This window comes from Lissotriton helveticus, chromosome 3_1 (genome assembly GCF_964261635.1).
Source record: "Lissotriton helveticus chromosome 3_1, aLisHel1.1, whole genome shotgun sequence".
Taxonomy (NCBI): domain Eukaryota; kingdom Metazoa; phylum Chordata; class Amphibia; order Caudata; family Salamandridae; genus Lissotriton; species Lissotriton helveticus.
This window is the reverse complement of record NC_136061.1, coordinates 1647582035-1647594362: the sequence shown is the minus strand read 5'-3', so window position 1 is coordinate 1647594362 and position 12328 is coordinate 1647582035. Positions and strand designations below refer to the sequence as shown.

At 44.2% G+C, this 12328-nt stretch overlaps 1 protein-coding gene across 3 annotated transcripts in view; it reads right to left on the bottom strand.

Annotated features, from left to right (window-relative positions):
• The window catches only part of CFAP221 (cilia and flagella associated protein 221), a 661487-nt gene that overhangs the window by 24297 nt on the left and 624862 nt on the right, over positions 1-12328 (bottom strand). For all 3 annotated transcript variants that reach the window (XM_078682395.1, XM_078682396.1, XM_078682398.1), the window contains exon 23: positions 5089-5187. In XM_078682395.1, coding sequence (XP_078538521.1) covers positions 5089-5187 — 99 coding nt within the window. The remainder of the gene's footprint in view (positions 1-5088; positions 5188-12328) is intronic.

Below are 12328 nucleotides of genomic sequence, written 5' to 3'. Positions count from 1 at the left end.
AAAATCAGCCAAGTTCGCACTGGGGTCGTGAATCCGGCCAAGAAAATCTAAAAAACGAAGCACGGGATATCGCGTTTTGTTTTTGAAACCCCCCGGGTGGGCCAGGTCCCGGGGGCACTTGCCAATTAATTTGCGGGGGCTCACCAACTGCCTGGGGCTTATTTAATTGTATGTGGGGGTACTGTGGCCCCAACAGCCCCGGGGACTTCCACCTCCCCGGGGCTTTTAAAAAAATAAGTGGAGGGGTCCCAATCCCCCCCACAGCCCCAGGGACTGTCACCTCCCTGGGGCTCTGTTTTTTAAATAAGAAAAAATAAGAAGATACGTGGAGTGGGGAAAAAGCCCCCACACACACCCCGGGTACCACCACCTCCACGGGCACATACACACAAAAAATGCGGGGTCCGTAGCGGACCCCTGCGCCTCGGGGACCACCACCTCCCCGGGGCTTTAAAGACTTGGGAGGGGAGCCGCCCAGCCCCCTTCCAGGAGCCCTTGATGGCCCTGGGGCGGCCACCCCCCCAGTCTGGCTCCTGCAATGTCCCGGAGTGCCCACCCCCGGGACACTGCCATTTGCTATAGCAGGTCATAGCAAACTCTGCTTTGCTTCATTGAAGTGAGAGCAGGAACCTGGGTTGGAGTCCGCGGGGCCTAAATAAATAGGAAGGGCATAAATAAGAATAAGAATAAGAAGAAAAAAAAAGTTAAAAGAAACCAGCAACTCGCCAGAGGCCTCGCCCCCTCCCTGCAGCACTCTGCGAAAGCGCCCCCTGGCGCATTCTAAGTTGAGGTATTAAGTCAGGGACTGAGGGGCCCTGAAGGCCAACTAGCACACCAGGTACCTTCAGTAAGCGCCACAGAGCTGCGTTGCACAGAGGTGGTCTGGCCATGCCCCTTTTTACACCTCCCTGCAACGCAGCTCTGTGGCGCTTACTGGAGATACCTGGTGGGCTTGTTGGCCCCCAGGGACCCTCAGGATTCGAGGGGACTTAATCCCCCAACTTACAATGCGCCAGGGGGCGCGTTTGCACAGCGGGGCAGGGAGGGGGCGGGCATGATACAACAAGTGTGCAAACACGCCCCCTGGTGTGTTGTAAATTGGGGGATTAACTCCTCTTCAATCCTGAGCGTCCCTGGGGGCCAACTAGCCCACCAGGTACCTCCAGTAAGCACCACAGAGCTGTGTTGCAGAGAGGTGGTCCGAGGCCACAACCCTTTTTACACCACTTTGCAAACAAGGCTTTTGGTGCACTGCTGGTGGGGCGATGAGGTCCTCTTGTGTCCTGAGGATCTCAGGACACAAGTGGACTTCATCTTCCAAGCAGCAGTGCGCCAGAAGCTGCGTTTGCAGCATTGTATTAAAGGGAGCATGGCCTCAGAACACCTCTCTGCAACGCAGCTCTGTGGTGCTTAATGGAGGTACCTGGTGGGTTAGTTGGTTTTTTCAGTGAATTTCTAAGGTTTTTTAAATGCTAATTTCTAATTATAACGTCCCTGAAACCTGTGATTTTCAGTGAAAATATATATATATATATACATATATATATATATATACACAAACTATATCCAAGCATGTGTAACACATATGCAAACACTCATGTATACCCTGTACACACCAAAGATAAGCGGAACTGAAAAACCAGCCCCACAACACCATACGATATATCACTGAAAAGAATATTGCACCATCAATAGTAGGTGATTTGAATAACGATAATGCTGTCTGACAAAGGTATCTTAAAAAGTTGATGCTATCTACAAGAACACATAAAAATGAACCCTCACCAGCAGCAAACACTCACAATCACACTTACTCCTCCAGGAAGCAGCAGACCATATGCTCTTACCATGATCTCTCAAGGGCTGAAATGTACAGAGAATAACAAATGCATACTAGAGAAGGAACACATGTCCTCAAGGAGACAGGCAACATCTAATCTCTAGACAGAATAATGCTAAGAATATTGTAGGAATGTAAAGTGAAGAAGAGCTTTTAAGAAAGCCTAAAATTCTCCTACTATGTAAGACATGGCCAAAAACACCCTGAAGGTAAAGTCTTTTCAGACGCTGCCTCTTAGATAACTTTGGACAGAGTTGATATAACCACGATGTTCCAAATCTGAACACAGGAATTACATATACCTGCCAATAAAGGAGGAATCCAAGAGTGTGAGTATTCAAAAGAATACAAAACATAAACTTTGAGCTTACCAGCACAATGCTTCAATAAAGTGAAGTACCCACAATGAACATGCACTCTGCATAAATAGCAAAAAAGGACTGCGCTGCTTATCCTGACAAGGAAAATCAGAGAATATGCAAAAACTGATATACACCCTATGTACAAGGTCTCATAACTGGCATGACAATACGTCTCTATAAGAAATACTGAAAGACAGAAGCCATGCAAATTCAGCATACCGAACTGCTTCATAGAAGCATGCAAACAAACTTCCAGTAAGACATTTCTCTTCAATAAATCTCTTGAGTGTAAAGCTTCTCCTCAGAGGTAAAAGAAAAAAAGGGCACAACCTTCCATTAGTTATCCCCAATAAAGATGGTATTGAAACAAAACATCTGCCCCTCGCACGAACACCATCTGGTGCACCAAAAGTGGACATGACCATGCCCTAACAAGTCTTAACTGATAAAGAAAGAGCTTGCATCGCCTATATAATCCCAGTATAGGCCAAATAGCATATAAGGAGAGAATGAGGAATTACGACTCGGTATTCCTTCACCTATCATGGAGGTGTCTTATTGCCGCATATGTCTGAGCACCAAAGAGATGGGTACCTTCAAATGGCATGCTGACTAAAGTCAACTCTACAGCCTCTGAGAAACCTGAAGCTGTCAACCACTCATGACACTGTAGCACCACTGCAGATGCCATGCCTCATCCTACAGAATCTATATTGTCCATGACACACCATTGAAAGCTTAGCTGCCTGTTGACCATCTTTTATTAAGCCACCAATCTAAGACCAGAGGTTATCCGGAAGAGAAGGAAAAATGCCCCAGCACACAAGATGTGTCGGTGGATCTCAGGGCAGAGTTGGCAGAAGCAAAGATGTGTTTGCTGCTTGTATCCTGACTCCCAGAATCCTTATTCACTAGAGTCTTTGGCACAGAATCCAAATCTTGTGAAGATGTTACAGCCTGAACCACATGGCTATGAGTGCAAGGATGTCAATGGAGGCAAACTGGGTCCACAGGTGCAGGTAAATGTCTGCAAGCAATATCCCCATCTACTAAAACCCCTGGCTCATGCTTGGCCCAAGTTTCTAATTAAATAACAAAACAGGACCTCACTGTATGGAAGAACAGGCTCTTCCCCGTCTGTCCTTGGTAAAGGCCCTCAATCAGAGGGTCGGTAGACCTCTGCACCGCAGGTAGCGACAACTCCAAAACTGTAGCCTCTCTCCTCAGCATATCTGCGATGAGGAACTCACCTCGGTAGCGAGACTAAGGGAGAAAGTAAGCCCAAAGCTGGTAAAGATTCTAGTCCAATGGCCTCTCCAAGAGCAGGTATCCAGCTTTCCTCTATCTGAGATGTAAACGTATCAGAACTTGTCTGAAAAAGCCCTGTCCCAGCTGACACAAGGTGACTCTCACAAGTCTCCCCCTGAGAAGGAACCAACAACAGCACATTCCCCTCAGTCTGTACTGTTGACTCCGAATTCAACGCCATACGATGCTAAGAAGGTGACACCTTGACATTGGTAGAAGAAGGAGAGATTATTTCAACCGGCTCCGCCGATGTCCGTGTCGACTGATCGAAAACAGGTGCTGTAGGTGGAGATCCTGAAGGACTGTATACCTGTGCCAAAGCGGAGCTGGCTGACAGACCCGACTCTGATGGCCTAACCGTCACTGAGGTCATATCCTCCGACAGCGCCCCACTTACTTCCTTGGGGCCCGAAGGTGCTCCAGAAGGAGATGGTGTCCCAAATATGAGGTGTAAAGAGTTATAATGCTCCCTCATCTGGGCCATCGACGCCCCGGTTCCCGGAAAGACAGGGAGACGCGGTGCAGGAGTGGGAGGAGCCGTGGGAGACAGAGTCTCCACATGGTGAAATCGGGGGATGCTGTAACTTCAACCTCTTCCTACCTTTTGACGTCTCTGGAGAATGACGTCATCTGGACCAGCTCCAACTTCTAGACCAACCCCGCGAATGGACCTCCTTCTGGGATCCCGAAGACCGAGAAGTCTCCGAAGATAGTGAGATACGGGTTGCAAGTAACTTCATATGGCGTTCTTTAAGCACCTTAGACTTCAGCTTTTGGCAGGAGCCACAATCCTCGGTGTCTGGTGTTCGCCCAAATGTCGGTCTGTAACAGACATTAGATGACTATAGGACTCACAAGGCTTAAAGCCTGAAGATATGGAGAAAAAAGGGCACATTGTTACCAACAACAAAAAACTGTCAAAGTAGGCCAAAAACATGCTGATGAACCATTTCTCCGGATCCGCGTTGCACCACAGAAAAGAAGAAACTGATGTCCTACGCCAGAGGAAACTTCTATGACTCCACTGATGTCATGACCAGAGTCGACGTCATCACGGAGTCATACAGCGCAGTCCCCCAGTGCATTGAGGTACTGCTGAAAAATGTGCGGATCCAGTCTGATGCCTGGGGAGAATGCAAAGTTAAGGCATCTACGGCTAGATGTCTCTATCTGATATATTGTCATAATGTAAATCAGCAGTTAGTTCTTCAAGCTGAGCTGAAAATTCGCATGTACTGTTCATAACTCAATCCCATTTATGAGAACTCTCTAAGGCCTTGATCACAATGAAAAAAATAGGTGCGGTTGAAGACGCGGATATTTTCTGAGTTTGATATCTCGGGATGGGAAATAACACATATAAAGCATGTTATTCTCCATTCAGAGTTGTGCAAACAGTGCATGTTTGATAATTGCTCAGGCAATTTGCTGCACACATCACCTGCTCCAATTTGAGGGAGCAAACACGCGATTTGAGCACACATTGTAATCCTGTTTTAAGGCACCGATGAAGGATCATAAAACTTTTTATAGAGTACAATTAAATATTAGGATACACGCGAAATTGAGTACACGTACCTCAGACTTTGTTCAGTTGGCAAATTGTCAAGAAGTGTAAATTCAGCTTTCAGCATTTCGGGGGTAAGGAATACTTTCAAAGTTTCATCTTGTCCATCCCTGAATTGAGGAGAACACAGATTAATAAGTGTTTTAAAATACTGAAAGGTTTAGTTTCTGATCTAGACCCAACAAGCGCCAATTAAGAACATTACATTAATGTTTACTTACTGTGCCTTTATCATGTGCACCTACCAGAAATAAAAAAAAAACAAGAGTTTTGAAACTATCTATTGCACTTCTGCAAAAAATGCCCCAAGGCGTTTGAAAATAACAAATTCATAAACTCATATGAAAAGCAGATCTCTTCTTCTTCTGTTGCCTTGCTCAGACACTGACTCTGCTTGATAGTGAGGGTGTACTTTTTCACATACCTAGCTGTACCTATTAGCAGCTGTGAATTTGTTTTCATATCTGCAGAAAGTACACTAAAGCCTTAGAATTATTGCACCTCTACACGAGTTTTAAATACACTGCCCTCCTGTGTTGTACAATGTAAATTTAGCCTCACTGTTAACTTAAACATAGCCTCGTTCTAAAGTTAGCACAAAGAAGCAAGAACTGAGGATTTAGCGAAGTCAGCCTTTTAACCATAGCTTGTTGTATCTCTTTCTTAAGATCGTCTCACATTATTTCCATGAGAAGAGCCAGCAAGGGCGGTGGAGCGTCGCCCCACTTACTGCAAAATAAAAATAAAACGATAATAGAATAATTTTATTATAGACAACTGATGCTGCCGAGTCAAGGGCAGGGCGGACTGGGCATCCTGAGTGACAGCTAGCCGGGGGAGGAGGAGCTGTTGGGCACTGGAAGTGAGCATGATGGTTTGGTCGGCCATCTTAGGCTGGCAAAACCGACATGCACACTTTGATTTCTCCAACCCAACTGTATTGTACAGCCAGGTGGAGAAATGGCAAAGGCTAACAGTCACTTACTAAGGCACCTAACCAGGCTGCTCAGACCAATCCGGGAGCTGCTCTCATGCTGAGAGCAGCATCTGGATTGGGTGGGAGTGGCTAATGGACTTCCTCATACTTCTTCACTGAGGCAGCTGGTAGCAGGAGCAGCAGCGTGAGGTAAGTGTTTTTAAACATTATTCGTATTATTTGCCCCCACCCCCACACTGCCTCACCAGGTTTTTTTTGCAGCAGCAGTCGCTCCTGAAAGCCTGGCACCTGCTCGTATCAATCTACAGTTTGTGTTTTATCATGTACTATTTTCTCGACCTAATGTGTTGATAAAAACTGTATAACTGTAGCACCTAAATGTACAGAATTTACTGAGTCTTCTATGAGTTTTTAATACTGTATGATTTCTTACACACCAGAGGAAAATATGAAGATGAAGAAATACAAAAAAATTAAATAAATAAACAAAGTAGATTTATCTGAAAGTGAAGAAACTAATAGTTGCCCCACAGGTACGTTTTTCAAGTGTAATGATATGTAAGCTTTCAAATTATTGAGTCACTTTCAAAAAGAGGCTTAAACCAAATATGTATGATATATTAATCTACAAACTTTGCACTCCATAACGGTTGCAGTTTTTTGAAAATTTTACAAAAGTGTGCTTGCTAAATAATTTTCTACCAATGTTTTTATGTGAAAGAATTCAATTAAAGGTGAGTTTTTGAGGCAATATATTCAGCAAACTCTACATTTGTAGAATTCTCTTCTTAGAAAACGTCACTAAAGTTACAAAGCTAGCAGCATTTAAAAAAAGAAATAAGTTACTTGTGGGCAGACTAAGTAAGTGAACCACCCACTGGATAAAATCAAAACATAAGGCCACTCAATGGACAAGGGAACTTTTTCTCTCGTCATTTATTCAGGGAAAAGTATTCCTAAATAATGATATGAAGAAACCTTGATCATTTCAGTGTTATTTATATGGAAGACCTTGTTTTTCTTATCCAGGATCCAAAGACTATTGTGTGTGTTTTTTCTTGGTTAACCGCCAAGTCCAAGCCACTCATACAAGCACAGAATGGGTCAAATAGATGCTGCAAGCCGATCGCAGGTCTGCCCAATAAAACCATATCGTCAGCGTATATCAAAGCAGGTATGCTACAGTTGCTTACTCTAGGGCAATCAACATTAAGCTCCAACAAATGTTTCTACAGACCATTCATTTACAATTAGAAAAGAAAGGGGGACAGAACGCAACCCTGGCGCACACCTCTGTCAATCCTAAGGGCTTCGGCAGGCTTCAGTTGTTTCTCCAGCTGGATCAAATCTCACACTGGCAGTTACCTCCTGATGGAGCTCCCTCAAGAAATGTACAATGCTTAGCTCTACCGCTAGGTCTATCATGATTGTCCAAATGTTTTGACCTATTGACAAGTTCAAAGGCTGAACTCAAGTCCAAGAAGGCTAGATAAATCTTCCTTTCCTTGGCCACTGTGTAGCAATTGATTAAAAGATGCAAGTCTAAACACTGTTCCATCGTCCCAAGACCAGTGAGAAAACCAAACTTTAGCTCAGAAAGCACCTTGTTATCACTCACCAATGCCTGCCATCTTTCTAAGAAACTCCTGCCCATGATTTTAGCGTTGCGATTTATAAGGTAAATAGGGCGGAAGCATTGCGTGTTTCCTTTAGAACCTTTTTTGCAAATGGGGACAACGGTCGCATGACACCAGGCCTTGGGAGGGCCCAAGATTTGGGAGGCCTTGAGGACATTTGTCAGGAGGAGTGCCCTAAGGGGTATGTTTGCCCTGAAGAGATCCACTGGATCCAATCTGGCTCAGAAATTTTCACTCCAGGGCATTTGTTAACGGCCTCTATAAAGTCATTCAGTTAAATCTCTATGTCACACAAAAGCTGGGAAGGAGACTTAGGGAATGTGACTGTTATTGTCTGTCTCTCAATCAAAACAAGACCCTCCCAATATGGTGGACCTGAATATAGATGGGTGAAATATCTAACCGAGACCTCCAAGGGGATCACTGTGTCAAGACCAGTTTGGTGAGATTTCTCCAAATAATTACGGTTCACTGATGAATTATGTATTCCTGAACTTTTATGATCTGCAAACACAGTTCAAATAAAGTGATTTCTGAGTTTGAATTACGGTTCTCTGTTTGCCAGAAAAGTGTACTCTTCTTACACTCAACTAGCCATAATTAAACTATGATAGGCTTTCTCTTTTATTGCTTTTTTTTTTGGCCGAAAAAGCGATCTTAGACATCGGTCTACAAATGCTCACCCGCTCCGGATCTCTTGGCCCTGCATTAAGTGATGACAGTAGCTGATTGTGGACCCTGGTACAGTTGGCACTAAACCATCTCACTTGTTTGATGATATGAGTACTGTTTGTAAAAGTAAGCATTTCCTTGGCCTTACCACAGATGCTGTCAAAGCTATTGATTATTGCCAACCCCTCCTACTTGATATCCTCAAGACATATCAAGAAATCAGGGTAAGTTGAGACCAAAACTCTAGCCCAGCTCATAATGACCTCTTTGTTAATGGTATATGTCAGCAGTAATGAATGGGTCGTCAACTTAACCTTTGTGAAATATGCATTAATGACCGAGACAGCCATAAGCCTTTCATCGCTCGTAAGAGAATCTAATAACACATACTCTCCAACCCTGGCCCAAAAATGTTGTGAAAATAAAATGAATTTGATTAAAATAAAACAGCCACACCCCACAAAGGTGGGGGTGACATATGAACCACTGGCTAGAAAGTCAAAACAAACACCAAATTATATTTGATCAGAAGCAGATTAAGTTCATCACCATACGGTCAGTGTTCAAAGTGTTTAATCGGATATCAATCAGTACTCAACAAACCACAGGACATTACTGATGATGGATGACAATATTTTGAATTAAAATACCCCATCCATACATTCACGTGGCTGCCAACTTTGCTAGATGTCCTCGTGTGATGCTTTAGCTACAACAGAGTTGCTCGCGGCAAAAACAATATAATAATAGTTAACCAATAAGATATCCTCTGTTTGGTACCTTATAAGCAGCATTTGGTAATGGGGAGAGTGCAGGTTAGTCCACACAACCTGGCCCAGAAATGTAAGAGAGACTGATACAATTAGGCCTCCCTTAGCCCCGCCCATGAATCCTGATGTGGAGAAGTGTGGCTCAGTGGTTAGAGGCGGCAGACCTGGAAGCTGAGATCGGCCGTGGACCAGGGTTCAATTCCCCGCCTCGGCGGGTCTCGGGCTCTAAAATTCCACGGACTCGATAATTCTCGCCCCGGTACCTACTCAACTCACGGGGTCACACTCTGCGACTCTGGTCAATAGCTTGCTTAATCTCCACTCCGGCCCCTCGCGGCGGGATGCCTGGCTTTCACCTTGTGGATACCCTGCCGGGGTATCTCACAGGGGAATACCAGGACGGGTTCCCTAAGCAAGCGCTTAGATACCGTGTCGGTGATTTGCGCTATATAAATACATGTACATTTACATTTACATATAGAAGGAGTGAAGTAGGTCACAAAGCCGTCAATAAAAACAGTTTATAGCAGCCATGTTTTTTGTGTACGCACTCCAGATTTGTCTGTTTTGCAGGCAGAGCTGCCACGTTCCATAATGCAAACCCTAATAGTTCATCTTCACTGTTTCAAGAGCTCTTACTGGGAGGGCTTATTTCGATGGGGGTAGGTGAGGTAGGTGGATGTGACATAGGCACCATGTGATTTTCAGTATGCTATTCTGCATTGTTGTCTATAAATTGGCTGCGGTCAAATTCCTGACTTCGATAGTTTGTTTTGGGCCAAGTTGTTAGCCCTGCATCTGGGCATCCCTTTACTAGTTTTCTACCTTATGTGCTACAGTTGTGTGGGTAAAGCTACTTTTCAGCAAATATCTTATTTTTCTCTAAATTAACTTACAAATGAAAGCATCAAGTTGGGATCGTCACAGAAACATCTGTTGTCTGGTAAATGTGGTGGAATTATGCCACCTAAAATAAACGTGTCCTAAAGTAGTTACCATTCTGAAGACACCACTAAGAAGCATGTTAGTTGTATAAAATCTTATCCATAGGTAATTATAAAGAACCTATCAATAACTTGAAAGATAAGGATGTTCAGATTTGAGCACTGCCAGATAAACCCTAACAGCTGTCACTTGCATGTCATCCATGGAAGGATGGCTAGCAAAACTCAGACCTTTAAATCATGTAGCTGTAAGTGGATCAAGATATCTGATCCCACTAAATACAAAGCCTTACCTACCTATACTTATAAAGATGCCCGATGTCCGGGATTCACCATTACATACAGCTGGCACCAATCAGTCCATGCCGAAACAACTTCAGCCTCAAGGAGCCAAAAAGACTGCTCAGGCCCATGAGCAACAGACTGTCATTCCCTTGGGTGAAGCGGTTGAAAGACTAGCAAACTGATCAACTGTTCCTAGCTGAGAAATCAGTGATCTTAGTATCAGACCAATCTGAACCAAACTATCCCCACCTGGGTCATTATCATCTGAAATATCCTGAATCTGTTTGACCATTTGAATGATCATAACAGTAAAAAGGTTTAAACCACACTGTACATTCAGGAGATTTCACAGAACATGCTCTAATTGAGAAAGGGTATTTTGGTGTCTGGTGAGTTGCAAAGAGAGCCACCTGTTGATACCCCCCACAGCTCAAAATAAATGCTCCATTCAAAAAAGAATCTGTTCATGTGAAGAACAGAGAAGTCTGCTTAAAGCACCCAACTAGTCACTGCGTTACCCTACCAAGTGATCTACCTGAACTTTGATGTTCCTTGGGGTTATCAAGAGCCACGGCATGATTCATTTCCTCCTGAAAAATCTAAAGGAACCAACTCTACCATCCTTTTTCATATAGTGCACTTCAATCAGAGGTATTGCCTGACATTGTTAGTAGAAGATATGCCATTAAAGACAATCTAGTCATACCTAGAACCAACAAATCAGTATGGTGATTCCCCTCAGTTTCAAACTGCAGTTCCTCGAGTAGCACCCCATACTCTGTCAGTGAGGCATTGCTGCCATGTGCCCTTCAGACAACATTCTCACTAAGATTCTGCATTGCATTAGACAATTTGTGAGCCAGCCCTGATGCTGTGGCCACTGAAGCCACAGTAACCACTGCAGAAACCGCATCCTCAAGATATTTTCCAACATTTCTTACTTATGAGATTTTAGGAAAATTATCCATAAAATAATCTTAAAACATGATTAACTGCACCGACTTAGCAAATCTGTAGTAAAAAATTAACATCTCTGAAAAGTAGACTGATGTACGATTATTAAAGCTACAGAAAAGAAAGATGCCACAATTCTACTAATTGAATATATGATTAAATTAAAAAAGAGCATCTAAACAAATTGTTACTCTACGGTCTGATAAATCATTGCATACAATGGCCAAAGGTATCAGGTATATAATGTTTACTTTATAGTCACCTATTTGCTGAACTACAGCTTAAGAACAATCACTTCTAGTACATGTGATGATGTCGTAGGCAGTCATTTCAAGAAATAACCACGAGGGGACTTATTTGCCACTGGAAATAATTTATGAGAGGTGGCAAGTAGGCATCGAACTGAATTGAACCAGGCCCGGACTGGCCATAGCGGGCACTGGGCAATACCCCGGTGCGCCGCATGGGTGGGGGCCGTTTTTGGGCCCTTGGGGTCCGTTTTTGTTACAGTGCCGTTTTTGCAGCATCAGCCTGTAACAAAATCGGCCGAAAACCGGCCCCGGCAAAGAGCTCGGCGGCACCTCCAGAGTGGGGAGGGGTGGGGAGGAGGGGTGTGGGGGGGAGGAGAGAGCCGAGCCCTTTGCCAGGGCCAGTTGTGGTTCCCAGTCCGGCCCAGAATTGAACAGTTGCACCCCAAAAATATATATTCCTCCCTCTAGCCAGGAAAAGGCCGAAGAGCTCGACAAGCCATCCCCTTAAATCTACAGAGTGGCAAAACCAATTAAGAGCCCACCCCAATCTCAGGAAACATGGAGGATGCACCAAAGGAACACCAGCTGTGCAGGCTGTGGGGTCCCTTAGCATTAGGGGCCATATAAACAAAAAGAAGACAGAAAGGAAGGAGAAATTCCAAGACAGAGTTGAAAAAGTGCAAATGGTCCAGCTGTGCAGGTGGCTGCGGAATTTTGTCATCACACAAAGCCTCTGCCATGCTTAAAACAAGCATTTGCAATGCAGTTGGTCTCGCATTTACGCAAGTTTGAGCTATTGGC